The sequence below is a fragment of the Protopterus annectens genome, chromosome 11.part0 (genome assembly GCF_019279795.1).
Source record: "Protopterus annectens isolate FY-2018-M chromosome 11.part0, PAN1.0, whole genome shotgun sequence".
NCBI lineage: Eukaryota > Metazoa > Chordata > Ceratodontiformes > Protopteridae > Protopterus > Protopterus annectens.
Genome location: NC_056745.1, coordinates 1,290,430,068 through 1,290,448,238, shown reverse-complemented (window position 1 = coordinate 1,290,448,238; position 18,171 = coordinate 1,290,430,068). Strand labels below are relative to the sequence as shown.

The following is an 18,171-nucleotide window of genomic DNA, read 5'->3' as shown; positions in this document are numbered from 1 at the left end:
TCACTACCTCTTCCGAAAATACAGCAGCCTGTTCCTAGAAAAGAATAAACAATGTAAATTAAATATCACCTATCTGAACAGCTAATTAAACTGTCACAGACAGCTATGCTGTGATGCTTCAAACACACAAATTCTTACACTGATGTCCAGTACGATGACTTTCTCATTTTCAATCAGTGGGTCTTCCAGCAGCATGCCTGTCTGTTCTTGCAGACTCTGTATTGACACACAAAAGAGTATAAAGGTGATGTCTTTGTTATGAAACAATGCACAAATTTCAAAGAATGCATCTTCCTCTTTGTGGAGAGTCACATCCCCTAAAATTATCACATTAATGACAAAGTCCTAAGCACTCAGCTGTGATGATTGATATCAACGTGACTTTTTATCACTATCTAGCTCTAGTGGTATGGAAAGCATTCTACGTGCCCCACCTCATAAGGGTATGTCTTCCAGTAGCAAAAATGGACGTAACATCAATGTATTCTTCCATTACAATGCCCATTACTGACTACAACACACCTCTCTGCATTTAATGCAGCTGTAAAGAACACACATCTTCCTTACAATGAGAAGCCAGGTCCAAAAACATCCTACCATACATTGATAGGCTAAAAGCCCTATCCCACTACTCAGTTTCATGCAGACTCCTCAGAGGCGACCTCTGACTGGCATGCAAGGTAATAATGGACCCCACCTGTATGTGACTGCTGCTTATCCGCAAATTAAGATCCACTCGAGTGACCCCCATGCATGATCTCACCCTGGTGTGTGACATGAACAGGGCTTGTTGGAAGGATAGATTTTTCTCCAATAAAGTCAATCTTCTATGGAATCGACTCCCTCTCCACATCAAGTAGAGTACCTCTTTGTCCATCTTTGTATGCAACCTGGATAACTGGATGGCAAACAGAAAATATGCCAGTGGTATTCCAAACATGTCCATGCTGGACAGGTTACTTAGGTGCTGGTTTGTCTAAACATGTGCTAAAGTCTTGGCTATGTTGTTAAGGGGCACCGGGATAATAGCCTACTAACCTCCTATGGTCCAATGGCTGCTAAGTACATATTGCCAACTTTAACTTGCGTGTGTCTGCCTAGCTTCACTGAAGACATCTATAACCAAACTTGTACTGTACATTTCAAAACAAACCTTAAATACCCATTTATCAATGCTAACCTACTACCCCATTTAGATTCACAGAAGTTAAACAGCAGTGAATCATGGTATTTAACTGTCCACCCACATCTACACTGTCATCTATCTTGCACTATATTATATCCCTGATAATGTATAATGGAAAAAATGTGCTTTAACAATTAAAATTTATACATTTGTTCACACCAGAGTGAGTGCCAAATACTCTATGCTGACAATGAACAATGTTCTATCCATACTGTTCTACACTATTACGGTGTATAACTACAACACCATAAGAACATCACATCAAATTGCTATCAATACTTAAAAATAACCATTACATTGCTTGTATACGTCTCTATCTCTGACAGCCCATACCATAAACAGTCACATATTGATATGGTTCTTTGTGGTATGGTATGACTTAATTTAACAAGTCAATAGACATATAACCACTCACTGATTGGGAACCTACATTGTATGCACACATACATTACCACATTTTCAAAATGAACACCAGGCTTAAAATCAAATGACTTACATCACAGTTGTAGCGATGGTCAGTGGTTTGGATTTCATCAGTGTCCATTGGCTGTGTTACCTGTTCTGCTGATTCATGTGGTGACCTCAGCAACTCCTCCAGCACCTGTTAATGAAGAATAGTAGATTATTATACATGCAAAGCACCCCATTTTTAACAGTTCATCTTAAGCTACTAAATAATGCATTAACTGTTTTATGATTCAGCCACGTAACTTGTCCATTGCAGCAATGACAGCCTTTGGAATCATGAAAAGAAGCCCACCAAGACAATTATCATAATTTTGCCATAAGGGCATGGTTATCGAGCGGCCAAATATCAAATTATACCTGTACTATTACATTACATACTACAGTCAAAACAAGACAATCTACTGCACAATTTTGTACACTATATCATGAACTCCACTGCATGCAGTCCCACGTACTCTATTTAATAAAAAAAATTACTACTTCTAGATTACCTTTTGTCGATCCTGCTGTTCAATCCGTCGACATGATGACACTCGTGTCTTCACCTTTGAAAAACTAAAAATACTGGGTACTGCATTTTTCTTCAAGCGACGAAGAATTCTGCCTTTTCTAATATCAGTGGGCAGTAACTGTTTCATGAAGTTGACTTCATACATGCTCTCCTCAAAGTGGAGGGAGCAAAGATAATAACGTGGCTTCTTACAGTTTACTGCTTCAGCCACAAACTTGGGTATGCTACCTACATTTGTTCCACACCGTGTTGCCCACACAGTACATTGCTCCACATTGCGTGGAAAGCTATGTATAGAAACATTTTCTGGCAAACGGCCAGTGTGTGTTCCACAACCATATGCCATGCAGTGGGGCATCTTTCAATGAAGACTGATGTAGATATCTGTGAATAAAAGGAGAAGATGGTAAGTGTCAACCGGCCACATTAGTAACTGCTCTGCCATACAATTACTCTATTTTCAGTGTTCCACTGAGAAATGTGCCTCAAAGTGGCTACAAAATGATATGCATCAACAGCCATCGACAACTACCACCTGTTATAACACCTGCAAATAAGTTACGAATGACATCCATGAACAGCAACAAATATTACATCATGCACTAAAAAATAACTTCCCCTACAGCATAATGAAATCAACGCTCGTTGATGTACATACTACATCATATGGATGTCATACATTTATGAATTGTAGTTAAAATTGTGTAAGAATATAATACCAATAAATATCTTCCATCGATGATCATACATCTCTCTGGGATGCTGTCCATGTACCTTAAGCTGTGTCATTTGGAATGACCAAATATTAGCCTTCAATACCTGCAAACCATTATTTACGTATAACAACCATGCTGTGAAACTGATAAACCGATCTAACAAATGCATGTTGCATCATCTTCACGTATCAAAAAAATGCATGCATTTCTTTACATATCTGACTAGATCCCAACTTTATGTTCAGGTCTTCTCCTTTCATGCTGTGGCTGGACTTGGTGCATTGACATCATTGCACTCACCGTGTTCTGCACAATTTAATAAAATATTTATCCCCAATAGACTATCTGGACTCAGAGGACAAAGCTTAGTCTTCATCTCCATGGTTAAACGCAAATGAGCTCCACTGGAGCATCAGTTGACATGCATGTATCCCTTGATGAGGGGGTTGTAATGCCTTAGACTGCATTTCAAGTAATGCTTCAAGTAATCCTTTTTCTATGATCAAAGTATAAATGTCAACAGGCTTGAGTCAGTGAATGGGAGAACATATTGGTCAGGACATGCCACCATGCACCAAGTGGAAATGGGAATGGCTTTCAGACTGTACTTGGTTGTGTCCAATGCAAACCAAACACAAAGTGTACGAGTGTAATGCACAACAATCTGCATATGTAGACCCTTTATGGAGGCTGAAATTCTTTTGTACCAGTGTGTAAAATACTGTAGTAAAAACTTAGCGTAACGAATGAACACCAAGCCGAGGCTGTGCAGTTTGCCAACAGCTATGCAGGGATACCAAATACTCATGTACTTCATAATACAGAAACCATTGATCCACTTATAGTAAATCTTCACCGGATAGCAGTTCATTACCAATCTTTCAATAGGTCTATTCTATTAAATTTCTTATACATTCATGAAGGGTGCATAACCAAGCCCATCATACTGCCAATACTGGTTACTCGATTAGTTATTTCTAAGTAGTGCAAACATAAACAGCAGTCATTCTGATGCATGCATTACTGCAATCAAAGTATAATCTGTAACTTGTACTTCACACTCCTTTCCATGGAAGTCTTCTATAAACTGACAAGGATAAAGGTTTACATCCAATTTATTAACACTATTTAAGTAAATATGTGACATACTAAAAAACAAATTTTCTATGTAAATTGCAAATTTTCATTCGCAGTTATGGCCATTACATATGTAATTGTTTTATACATCAACCATTATGATCCACAACATAGTGTTACAGTTAATTCAGTTGGTTAATACATCAATAGAAATCCACCATGTACTACATAAATTGCACACTACACAATCCACACAATGCATAATTATTATTTTTTCCAGCTTCTGATAGCTTCAACAACTTGACAGTAATCTTCAAGTGCTACTCTGTAAACTCCCAAAACCTTCAAAAGCCTGAAAGCCAACATAATCATTTTCCTCCGAGGGGAATCTTTGACGTATACTGTTCACAACACATGAGGGGATGACCACTCGATGTCCATAACCAAGTTTTTTATTATCGTACATCCATAGCACATATGCTCGGTAGGCAACGAATCTGTATACTCTGCATAACAGGAAAGGGTCACAGTCACTATAATGTCTCGAATGTTAATGCATACAAAATGCTATAAACTGCAGTGCTACACATCCTCCACTCTAGTAATGCTAACATGCATAGTTTTAACCAAACCGAAAATTCAAATGCAAGCCAATGCAGATGACTCAGTGTGGTAGTAATATACTGCACACAACATTACGTGTCAACATGCACTCAACTGTCACCCACTTGGTATTGCCAGTGCGTGCAACATGCAAGTAAACTAATCTCTGTTTCTGTACACGGCAGATCAATAATTAGCAACTTAATATCAACTGTGAAATTACATCTGCAATGCTGTTTTTCATTTTTCAAATCTGACATCCCTAGAAAATATCACAGCATGAAAAGTCTGCTGTCTGACAGCCACAATTTTGTCAAAGTTCAACAGTTTGAAGGTCTGTGTCAGTTCAGTGCAATAACATCATCCATACATGGACAACAGGTACTACAGGCCGTTCACATTCTATAGCAATCATAAGCATGTCATGCTACAGTTCATTTTTAGTGAATTCAACCATATCAACTGTAACCCTTGAATTCAATAACACACAAATTAGTTAAGACAATAATCATGACATGCAGACTGATAAGACTATGACTGTTTTTTACCTGTTTGTCCACTGTGTACGTTGAAAATGACCTTTGAAGTAGTACATGGCTCGCATAAGGATGTGTAGCATATGTGTCGTTAGGCAAGTACTTTCAAATAGTGGATGTGCAGTAATGCAATGTGGTGGTGGCTGAATTTCAATGATTTTGGCTTTGGCACGGGTCGATGATGCACAGCAGTAACATTCACGTGCAGTACTCATTGGTATGCAGAGCTGGCATGTGCACCATTTCATGTCTTCATCTTCGGTCACACAAGCATCATCCTCCTCACTGCTACTGCTGCATCTGCGTGCTCGTTTAGGTGGACGCTGACCATCGGTATATACTGGCTCGAAGCTGTATGGCACAATGGTACGCGACTTTTGCTGGGAGGCCATCCTTTCTCAAAGTCCACGTTTGGCAACTGAAACAATGCAACACTACTGCAATGTTACCACTACAAACATTAGAAAGCTGTCATGCACTTGAACAGTATTAGGTCCTGTTTTAACTCAAGAAAACTTACAGGTGTTATGACACTGTTGAGACCAGGCAATCCTATGCCAACCCAAGGAACTCATTTTGATGAATCATACACCCCATATGCAAATCCATAGCTTCTGCAGCAGTTATACTGTAACTGTTATAAACCCTCACGCACAAATACTGTCTGCAACCTCTAGTTGTCTAATGATGTACTATGTTCATCTACAACTATGTTTGTAATTAACTGCTATGTTAACCAAATTGTTAGTCGCTATGTAAATCCAATGTAACTACTGTCTGTATGCTTTAACTGTGGAGTTTTTCTCCCCGGGCCTCCGCTGAAAATGGACCTACTTCCAGTTGCACACTCCCGGTCACCAAATGTATATTAAAAAATTAAAAAATAAAAAAAATTGTGCTGCCCTAACAATCCACAGAATTAGAGGCCTGCGGACTATCCGATGTATTATCCGGATAAATACTTCTCACTCCAAGGAGACTCATACTAGTACATTGCATGAAGATTACCTTCAGTCAGACATTGACCATACCAGTGGGAACATACATGTTGCCGGAGTTAAAAAACAATGAGACGGATACTAGGCGTACGAGTCACGGAAGTGCGGAATAATTAACACAGGTCATTATTGATGCATTTGCAAAGTCAGAGCGAGCCAGAGAGACACCTATGTGCATGTGTATATAGATATATTTACAGAAATATAGGTACGTGTAAGAATATACCTTCCAAAATAGGACATACAACCTTCAACGAAGGTCCACGCAGAAGATGCTCTAGCTGATAATCGAATCAGACCGTGTGCGAAAATGCTACAGCATGCACCACCACCGTGATACACACACATTACATATATATATATATATATATATATATATATATATATACATATATATATATATATATATATATTTATATTTTAAAGCCAATACTCCACAAGCCACCGGCATAAAATATGCAGATGATTCAACTTTAATCTGTTCTGCCAATTTCATTTCTTCACTCCAGACCCTCACTTAAACAGTATTTAATAATGTTGAAAATTGGTCTCCAACACTGCCTCCTCCCGAACCCAAAAATAATGAAATTGTTGCTTTTGACTCCTACACAAATGTCTCCACAATGTCACTTGACATTAACCTCTAACAATGCAAATACCATATCGCCATACACTACAACTCGACTCTTAGGTATCACAATAGACCAGTACATTAACTATGATGATCATATCAATACTACTCTAAAGTCAGTCAACAGAAAAGTAGGCACCCTTTATAGACTCAAAACCTTCCTCACACCATTGCCCAAAACCACACTATGTCTAACATGTTGTATACCTGTGCCATTTATACCAACCTATCTAAAAGCAACTCGACCAAAATTGCAACCAGCTATAATAACTGTGCCATATTCGCTGCAGGCGCACCTTTTATAACCCATCACTGTCCCAACCTTAAACAGCTGGGATGCTTAGAAATGCAGAATCAACCTCATTATGAACAACTTATCACCCAAAAGATTCTCTACCACAATATGGATACCCTAATCCTATGTAGTCTGATTACTCCATACAAGAATCTGGAAAAAAAACGCCCAGCTAATAAGCTACTAGTTTCCACTACTAAACGTAATACCAAGGCTGGAGACTCAGTATTCTGTAACACAGTGGGAAAAACCTGGAAACAACTGCCTAATGAACTCTTCTCTTTCTTCTACATTGTTTGTAAAAAAATCTCAAGGAATACCTCAACACACACTGGCTATGCCCATGCTGTAACCCTGACTAACAAATCATTCACTATCCCACACTCCCTTCATATTCATCCCCATGTCCTACTTCCACTGTGCTTACTCTAGAGTGACTTACTCTAGAATTACTCACCATCTACTTAGCTGTAAGTAAGAATAAATATGTACATGATTCCAAGATGGCTGCCGACTAGACTAGTCCCTATTCTTTGAGCTCCTCACAGACTAGTATCATCTTTATTTTTTTACAACTTGGGATTAATATTTTTCCTCAGTTTTTTTCATAAAAGGATTATACAAAGCTTTCTACATATATTTGGAATATTTTTGTCTTTGGAATTTTTATTTTGAGACACATTTTACCTCAGAACAATTTGTGGAGTTATCTGACTTGGGCACCTGCTGCTTCAGAATTTTCCTGGAACTTGTCACCCTGGTTACAACATCTAATCTCTGGGCATGGCTACTAAATCGGAGTCTATGGATGCTCAGGCCACGAAGGCCAAATTCTCTTCAGTTCACTCACCTGAAAAAGATAACACTTCCAAAAGATTGAGAACATCCAAAAATTCTTCTGAACCAGCCAAAGTAAGTAGCAAAGAATTAAATGACTCAAACTTTTATTTAGATGAGCTAAAGCTAGCATTAAAGCCTATACAAAGTGCCATTCAGAACTTTTCAGAAAAATTTACTGACTTTGGTGATACATTAAAACAAATAAATGACAGAATGAGTACTATTGAAAACAGTAACTCAGCTTTGGAGATAAAAATTGAGTCATTGGAAAGTGATCTAAAGTCTAAGGATAAAACTATTTCTGAAATACAATCTAAATTGATAGACTTAGAAGCCAGGAGCCGCAGGAACAACATTATTATTCGTGGTCTGCCAGAATCTTTTGATAAAAATAATTTGTTGTCTGTGTCCAAGAGTATTTTTGAGGCATTACTAAACTGTGAAGCATCTTCAAAAAACATAACTGTTGAGAGAGCACACAGAGCTCTACGCAAGTCAAGATGCTTCTTCACCAAGGATAATATATACAAAATTGCTAAATTTTCAAGATGCTTTTCAAATCTTGCAAGCAGCTAAAAGTAAAAAACAGTTTGTATGGAAATCGCATAAGTTATCATTCTCACAGGATTTTCCTCCTCAAATAAAACTAAACAGGCAAAAGCTTTCTCCCTATTGTGCAGAATTAATTAAAAGAGGGATAAGATTTCGCATGTCTTATCCAAATACTTTGTCATTTACATTTAATGAAAAAAAGTTTACCTGTTCTGATCCTAAGGGAGCAAAAGATGTTTTTTTTAAAGCATTCAAAAAGCTTCCGGATTCAATTTCCTAACATTTTATATATCTGTCTGGGTACAAATGTGTTGAAAATATATATATATATTTCTTTCTTATACAGGATATTTACATACAGTTAATAAGTTTAATCTATTGTGAAATATATTCTTACCAAGGGTAAACAAAATGTTTATATATACACAAATATGTTTATTCATTCCTTTTTCTCTTTAGAAAACAGGAAGTGTTTTTGCTTTCTTTATGGTGAAGTCAGAAATACAAACTCAGCTTTCAGCCCTTAAATAAATCTTGTGGTTCCCTCACTTTTTGAGATTTAGTGTTTATGTATAGTTTAATTATAACATGTTAAATGCTACTATGACAATTTTCTCATAAGGGTTAGGCTATTACAGATAATATGAGATATAAATCCTTCAAAATGTGCCTCTGTCAAGAGTATGTACAGTGCCTAAATATATAAACATAAATATATTTCTTTTTTTACTTGAAGAAATGGGAAAAATGCTAATTTGTTATGTGCTTGTATGTTTTTTTTCACAAGCAAGGTGCTGGCATTTAAAGTTGATTTAGCATTGCAGATATTTTTTGTTTATGTCTCCCCAAATAGCGTACAAGTGTTTTTTCTTTTTTTTTAGTTTAAGCAACTACAGTGCCCTAGTTTAGTCATAAACATTTTGGAGGGAGTTATTCAGACTCTCGAGACTGGTCTGAGAGAAAATCTTTTATTTATCTCATCAGCAGATGCTAGTACTATGCCACCTATCTTCATGAAGATACGGAGCTTGGCGGTGACGTCATCATTTTAGAGGGAAATTTAAGTGCCTTGAGACTTTACAGTTTTGTTAAAGTGTTAATTTTCATCTCAGCTGCATCTCAGATATACGCGCTCAACCTCCGTGGATCTTCGAGGCATCAGTGTGACGACATCATTGGAAAATGTAAGGAGAGCACCTACGTTCATCTATTCAGCAGAATTACAGGGTTTAACATTTATTAGCTTCATGTTTGTGATGTGTCCTGATTGTCTGCTATTTATATTACTAGTCTCCTCCATTGGCAATGTGGGCTGAAGAGCAAGAACGATGCAAGGAGCCTTATATACTGAGTGTAAATTTAAAAGGCTCTAGCTGACAGCATTATAGGGGAGGAAGTAATCATATTTCGCGCTAAAGAACGGAGCGGCAAAGCGCATTGTGCTTGTAACTAATTAAGAGCTTTCTCTAAAACGAAAGTTGAAAAACAGGTACATCTTTTTTTTTTTTTTTTTCTCTTCTTTTTTTTGTTCCAGGATAAAAGACTTAAAAGTTTACACCTTACTCGGACGATCTCTAGTTGTTATGTATTAATGTGGAGATCATTACAAAAACTGGTGTATATAGTATGTCATTTTAGCTTATGTTATATACTTAATTATATTCTTATAGGTTTACACTCTGGCGTTTCTGTTATATACATAACATTTTGTACGTCTAACGTTTTGGTTAATTTGTTCGACTTAGATAGAATATGATATTAGTCCTCCTTACTATGAAGCCTTCAATTTTCAACGTTAGTTGGGCAGTTTTGTTGTAATGTGTTCCGCTTTCTGTACTTGAGTTTATCAACAGTGCCATGCTTATATACAAGGGTATTGTGCTTTTTCTCGCAATGTCATTAGATCACTGATGCTGGGTTAGTCTGATAGCTTCGATGTTCTCTAGTGCATTGGGCGGGCAACCACATGTTGAGCATCACCAACAAAATATCAGAATGTTTGGAGGGAAATTTAAGTGCCTCGAGACTCTACAGTTGTGTCAAAGTGTTAAATTTCATCTCAGCTGCATCTCAGATCTACGCGCTTAACCTCTGTGGATCTTCGAGGCATCAGTGTGACGTCATCGTTAGAAAATGAATAGAGAGCACTTACGTTCATCTATTCACTGAAACCGGGTTAATCTGATAACTTTGGAGTATATAGTATGTCATTTTAGCTTGATGTGTGGTTGTTTGCTTGGTGTGTTGGAGAGTGTTGAGGTTGAGTGCTGTTCTTATTGTTCATTGCAGAGTGTACAGAGTTTTTCTTTGGGATTTTGTCGGTATGTGCAGAAGTTTTATTTGGAGGTGCACGGTGCCTTTGAAGTCTTACCTACTGTATGTCTTGTAGCTTGTGTACTCCTGTCGATCTAGACAGGTGTAATATCACCTTTGATTTGAGATATAATATGTCGTGTGGGGGTCTTCGGGTGGCGTTACAGGGGTGGGATCTGATCAGACAGCAAACCTGGTTGCATGGATTGTTTTTGAGTGTTTGTGCTTGATGGATCAGTCCAGATATTGTATGTTAACATGGGAGTTTAGACCCTTTGTTTTAATTGTATTCCTAAGGTGTTGCGGCTTCTCTTCTACTGATGTGTCTAGCTCTTGGTGGTCATGAGTTTGCTGGTTTTCCTGCAGAGTAAGTGCAAACTTATTTTTATTGGACTAAGTCAGGAGACTTACTGGTGTTAATATAGAGATAGCTTTTGAAATGTAAAGTGCACTAATTCGCGTACATTGAATCATTCACCTTTTTCTGTAGAATCTTTGGGTAAATCACTTCAGGGAGAGATTTGCTCATGTATAACCACCTCATTTTGAATGATCTGAAAATTATAACATATTTTGGGGCCATATCATGGAAAGCACAATGGGTGCTTAGTGTTCTAGAAACAAAGCGCATTTGTGTACAGGTGGATACTTTGAGGGGATGGTCCTGCATCTGCAGATAGTTGGTCGGGTGTCGATCAAGGCTTCGGGGCCAGCGGATTGGGTGTCATCAAAAACAAGAGGGTTTGGCGTAGACTGTTCATGTCAGTGCGATGAGCCACTAATTAGAAAAATTAATGGAACGCTTCGTGACGAATTTGGAGAGAGTGAGTTGGGGTAGTGTAAGGTTGTTATATCCTAGTGGCTATGTCAAGATGAATGGTCAGGGTCCTGAAATGTGAAAGATGTGGTTTCTTGAGTGTATAAGAGAAACGGGGGGCCTTTATACAGGACATGAGGTGGGGAATCTCTTTAGTCATCATTGTTGGTGTCCTCGAAGAATGATACAGAATTCTGTCTTGTCATTTTCTTCAAGGCAAGGTGTACTGGATGTCCTGAAGTCCAGAAATTTGGTGACTGGTGTGCTTGTGAGGGTGTTGTTTCATGCAGAGAAATCTGAATCAGATGATTTTGCAGAGGGACATTATATGCTTGGATACTGACTGATGGTTATGGCTTTGAACGCATCAGTCTCACGGGTCACTTGTCATCCCTGGTCATTCATTGCATAAACACAATAATAGTACGGCTGAGAGATTTCAAATTACTTTTGAAAAGTTACAGCTTGAACTTCAGTGAACATATCTGATGCATTTCTCATATTGACTAATTAAAATGTCATCTGTACAGCCTGTGCCAGTTTGTACTTGCTCTCATTACAAATGTGGTTCAGGGACCAGGGATGTGCTGCAATTCTTACAGTTATAAAGCTTTCCAATACTTTCTCAAGGCATTTATGTTGTAAACACAATTTGTGATGTTAGTATTTATCAAAGATATGATTCAGAAAAGTTATATTGAGGGATTATGCTTTGTCTAAACAGTAACATGCAAACAAAATCGTAAATATCACAGTTGCTATAAAGATACTTATCTTTATGCTATGTGCTTCAGAGAAATGTGTGTGCTTCTCACTCCTTTAACAACGCTTCCCAAAAGAAGAGAGTCAATATTTGTAGAAGGGAAACTCTTTGAAAGAAATACGCATTAGATATGCAGGTTTCTGACTGCAAATACAACTCATAATCCAGATACTCAGCAATAAGGAAATCATAAATAGCATTCAGACACACATACTTTACCTATTTTACATTTATTAATCAGGAAAGTCTGATTGGAATGGATCCCACCTTTGGCGGTGGCACTGGGTGAAAAGCTTCATTTATAGCTATTATATAAAATATATATAAGAAATTATACAAAATCTATATTGTACTAAGTGAATTATAGTCACGGAATGGTAAGTCTAAAAGAAGACATACAACTCAAAAAACAGCAGTTACAAATAAAAATATGTACATGTTAAAGGGTTATTGTTCTGTTTAAAATATTTTAAGCGTACATACAAAAGATTGGTAGAGAGCATTTATTAATAGTTTACTGTTTTATTTAATTTAAGAAATGTCTCACAATTATATAACTTTATAATAACGCATTTATTTGTTCTAGGGTTGAAGGTTGAAAGATGCTTTAGGGGGTACAGTCATGAATGTCTTTCAGAACTATGATTCATTTGTTTACATTCTGAGTTAGTCAATATTGATATGATTGTTCACAAATATTATCAGAATGAAACACAACGTTTTTACTGCTTAATTATTTGTTTGATTTTAATACATTTTGTTTATGATATATATATGTCTATCCTAAGCTTAGTTATAACTGCAATTTATCTTTGATATAATCAATATTAGTTTGTACAGCAAGTATTATATATATGGGATAACATCAAACCTATTTTCCATATACTTTTCTTATATGGTAACATTTACATAAACTTGATTCATTAATATCTGGAATACAAAGTTGAGGAATTTCTTTAATTTGTTATATTTTCTACTCAAAATTGGAGCTTATATAATGAATAAGAGAGTAGGGATTGTGCATGTTGGACATCTTGATTTCAGTTATATATGTAAATATGTTTGATATTGTAATAAGGTTTTTTTGTTTAGTTAAGCAAATATACAAAGTTTATTATGTTTATACATTGCAATTGACATTGAAAATGTTAACCAAATTCACTTATATAATTCATCTTTATTTTTCTTCTCTAGTAGGGGTTAGGTGGCTAGGCACTGGGGTATTTGGGAAGAAATTTTTCAGAATCTTTAAAACAAATTTTTTAGGAAGACATTATGATTCAGTATAACAGGTATAGGGTACTGAGGTCTATAGTTAATATTACATTTTTGTCAAATCTTAGTTATATGTTATATATCTATCTTTATTTAATACTATGACATTAAATATTGACTCATGGAATGTGAGAGGATTACAAAATAAAAACAAGAGATCCCTATTATTCCATTTATTATTTAAATCAAAGGCTAATATTTGCTTTGTACAAGAGACACACTTAACTAAAGAAGACTTTGATAAAGAAAAAAACAAGAAATGGATTAAAACGATAGTAGCAGCTGGTAATAGTACAAAATCAAGCGGGGTCACCATTATAATTAAAAACACATTTCAGGGAACTATTTCAGAGGCGAAATATGATGTGAATGGAAGATGGTGTTACATTATTTCCAGTTTTCATAACATTGACAAGCCAGTTATACTTTTTAATCTTTATGGCCCTTGTGAACAACAACATATCTTTTTTATACAAATATATAATATTTTATCTTCTTTCAAAGATTATTATTTAGTTCTGAGGGGGGATTGGAATGCTATTATTAATCCTGAAACTGACCGTACTAGTAGATCTTCCTCGTACAACTTTCAAGCATCCATTGCTTTGGAAGAAATTATAATAGATTTAAACCTTACAGACCCTATCTCTCTTATAACACAGTATGATAAAAAAGACTTTTTCACATATTATTCAAAATGCTATAAATCTTGGTCAAGACTAGATTTTTTTCTTATTTCTAATTATTTTACTCATAGGAAGATAAACTACTCTCTTGAACCTAGATTTTTTTCTGACCACTCCAGAATATCTCTTGGAATTAGTTTGGCCTCACATTCACCAAAATTATTCTCATATAATAGTTGGACATTGAATAATAATTTACTTTCAAATGAAAATATACATAAATCAATAACTGAAACAATAAAAGAAACATATCTTAATTTAGACACATCAGATATCCCTTTAGATATACAATGGGCCGCATGTAAGGCAACTCTTAGAGGTATATTAATTAACAAAGCATCATATTTTAAAAAACAATATAGAAATAAAGAATTACAATTAAAATCAAAAATTCAAAATTTGGAAAATCAATACAGAACATGTCCCGATTCCTCTACATATGAAATATTATTGAGTTCCCAAAAAGAATTATTGCTTCTGCATCAACATAACCTTACCATTTCAGAGCAAAGGTTATTAGCTACATACTCTGAATGGGCACAGGTTCCTTCTAAAGTGTTAGCCAGAATAATAAAAGGTAATCAATCTCTTCCTAGAATTTCATCATTAAAATATAATAACAAGAGTTACAACACTGATCAGGAAATTTTGCAGCTTTTTACATCATTGTTCTCAGAGATATACTCAAAGGAAAATAATCTTAGGGGTAAACAACATATAGTGAATTTCGCGTCTTCTATTAAATTTCCTAGATTAAACGATCGACAAAAAAACACACTTTCTGCCCCATTGACTATTAGAGAAATATCGGAAGCTATTAGTAGACTTAAGACCAGTAAATCACCGGGTCCAGATGGCTTCACACCCGAATTTTTTAAAACTTACTCATCAGAGATTTCACCCTTCTCTTAGAAATTTTTAATTATATAATGATTCATGGTATATCTGATTTGTATTGGAATACCTCAAAAACCATTTTAATTTTGAAAAGAGACAAAGAAAAAAATGATCCTAATAATTATAGGCCTATTTCCCTGATTAACATTGATATTAAAATCTTAGCTTCTTTACTTGCTTCTAGACTAAAAAATGTTTTACCATCTTTAATTTCTTTGGAACAAGCGGGCTTTATGTCACATAGACATTCGTGGGACAATACCTTGACAATTGATGCTCTTATTCACTTTACCAAAAATGACTCAAATCCTATGTATGCATTAATTCTTGACGCTAAGGCTTTTGATAGGGTTAACTGGGACTTTTTGTTTCACATTATGTCTTGTTTCAATATACCATCTACTTACATAGACTCTATTAAAATGCTATATAAAAACTCTTATACTTTTCTTTATATTAACAGGAAAATATCCAAAAATATAAAGATCATTAATGGCACAAAGCAAGGATGCCCATTATCTCCTTTCTTATTTAATTTATATATAGAACCCCTATTATTATATATAACACAAAATACCTTCCATAATATTCCTAGAATCCTTAACACTAAAGTTTGTTTGTCCGCTTTTGCAGACGATCTTATATTATATTTTCAAACACCCTGCTCAGATTTTTCTAAACTAATTTGTTCCATTGAAAAATTCTCAGAGGTCTCTGGTTATCAGATTAATACTCAAAAAACACATGTTCTTCCCATAAATCCACTTGCTCACAAGTCATATATGTTTCCTGACTCCACTTTCTGGATAGTTCAGAATTTCAAATATTTAGGGATTCATATAAATCATAATGGTCTCTCCACATTTCAAAATAATTTGGCTAAAGTATGGTCATTGATTATACTTGACTTGAATAGATGGAAATTGCTAAATTTATCACTTTTATCAAAAGCAGCTATAATAAAAATGAATATCCTTCCCAGATTGTTATTTCAATTCAATGCAGTGGATCAGATGATTCCAAAATCTTTTTTCTCAAAAATCAATAAAACTTTGGCTAACTTCTTATGGTTTCCTAAATCAGTAAGAATTTCTTACATTAAGCTAATCTTACCTAAAAATAGGGGAGGACTTGGTCTTCCCAATTTTCATCTTTACTATTTGATTATCTTGGCCAATAAATTATTATCTATTTTAAATATAAAGACTGAGAAGTTTAGTCAAAATTCTATTTGGACAGAATTATGGTATCAACATATTGTAACTAAAAACATCAATCCACTAGTTCTTCCTTTCCTTTCATTAGGTGTCATGAATAAGTTAAAAATTCCTAACTCTTTAAAACAAAAAATTATTGCTTTTCAAGAATTGTTAAAACTTGTAAATCTAGAAAATATATTTCAATTAATGCAACCTCTTCATTTAAATCCTAATGTTAACTTAGACAATATTTCTTTTAATCTTTCAGATTTTCCCCTGATTAAGGATCTTACTGTTTGGGATCTGATGCAATACAAGAATGAAACTATCTCTAATATTCGCAAAATTCTCAAAGTTAATATTAATTATCTAACCATCTTACGTCAATTGAGAGATGTTATTAATGCTAAATTTCTACACATCAATGTAGATAGCACCGATATCAACAACTATAAAGTGTTTTTAAAAGTCCTCATGCTCCCAGAGAAAATGTTATCTAAATCTTATAATCTCATAAATCAAATAATTCATAGTGAAGTATGTCTCTTCTCTACTTATTGGGACAAACATAACTCTCACATATCTATAAATCAGAAACTCTCAGCTATCAAAAATACATTGGAATACTCACCCTTCAAAAAACTCTTTTACACTCAACTAATGATTAACAATAACGCATATTTCACTCCTTCTAAACTTAACAAATTTGATTCTAATAAATCGCCCTCATGTTCTTGTTGTTCACATCCTAATGCAGATCTTTTACACATTTTTTGGTCTTGTCATCATTCACACAAACTTTGGACCTCTCTAAAAGTTCGTTTACAGAAAATGGGATATCATAAATCCACCTTATCTTGGGAGACTGCACTACTACACTTACCAAATATTTATCTCTCTAAATTAGACATGCAAGTGTTAATATATATATGTTCACTTATGAAATTATATATCACCCAAAATTGGCTGGATCGTACCAAATTGAATTGGAATAATTTTAAAATTTTGGTCCATACATACATCAGTGCGCAGAAAATGATAGTGCAAAGTCCCAAGAAGTTGTCATTTATTAGCAAAGCTATAGAAAAGGTGTTACATATTATTAATAGCATATAGAAGGTCACCTCTTTTTAGGGATTTGTAGACCTCAGTCTCATTTATATTCTTATACTTCTTTTTATTTTAGATTAATACTTACCTTGATATATTCTTTGGTTAACATTTGTATATGATGTAAATAATTGTATATTCTCAAACTGCATTGAGACAAAACATTCATTTTACAAAAGTGTATCTTCATAAATATCTCCTAATGTTTCATTTTTAATATGTATTCTTATTTTGTTGTTGATGTTATAATTCTGTCTTGTTAAAAATTCAATAAAAAAGTTTTTTGGAAGAATAAATATGTATGCCTCAAATTAACTGATATTGTTTTTTTTTTTTAATTTATTTTTATCTTTTTCATAATCTATGTTTTCTTTATTTGTTTCTCTTGCCGATTCTGTGCACTCTTATGTCAGTCACTTCCTGCTACAGCATATATTGTGTGTGTGTGTGTGTGTGTGTGTGTGTGTGTGTGTGTGTGTGTGTGTGTGTGTGTGTGCGTGTGTGTGTGTGTCTATGTGTGTGTGTGTGTGTGTGTGTGTGTGTGTGTGTGTGTGTGTGTGTCTGTGTGTGTAAATACACACAGAAGACACAATCAGCATTAGTATACAAACAGTACAGTTGAAAAAAATAATGAAATCAGGATGACTGCTGTAAATCTCATAAGGCTACATTGAGCATGCTGTCTAGGACTCTTGTAT

At 35.1% G+C, this 18,171-nt stretch overlaps 1 protein-coding gene across 1 annotated transcript; it reads right to left on the bottom strand.

Moving 5' to 3' along the window:
* Positions 1 to 4,271: 4,271 nt before the first annotated feature.
* LOC122815061 (P2X purinoceptor 7-like) lies at positions 4,272 to 5,497 on the bottom strand. Its single transcript, XM_044087305.1, has 2 exons — positions 5,110 to 5,497; positions 4,272 to 4,464 (listed from the first exon to the last, which is right to left on the bottom strand). The coding sequence occupies exons 1-2, from the start codon at positions 5,487 to 5,489 to the stop codon at positions 4,272 to 4,274; spliced, it is 573 nt and encodes a 190-aa protein (XP_043943240.1). The 5' UTR covers positions 5,490 to 5,497.
* Positions 5,498 to 18,171: the final 12,674 nt, after the last annotated feature.

Coding starts and splice junctions, on each gene's coding strand:
- LOC122815061 (XM_044087305.1), bottom strand. CDS start 5,489: ATGGCCTCCCAGCAAAAGTCGCGTACCATTGTGCCATACAGCTTCGAG. Junction 4,465..5,109: donor CGTACACAGTGGACAAACAG/GTAAAAAACAGT, acceptor CCTGTTATGCAG/AGTATACAGATTCGTTGCCT.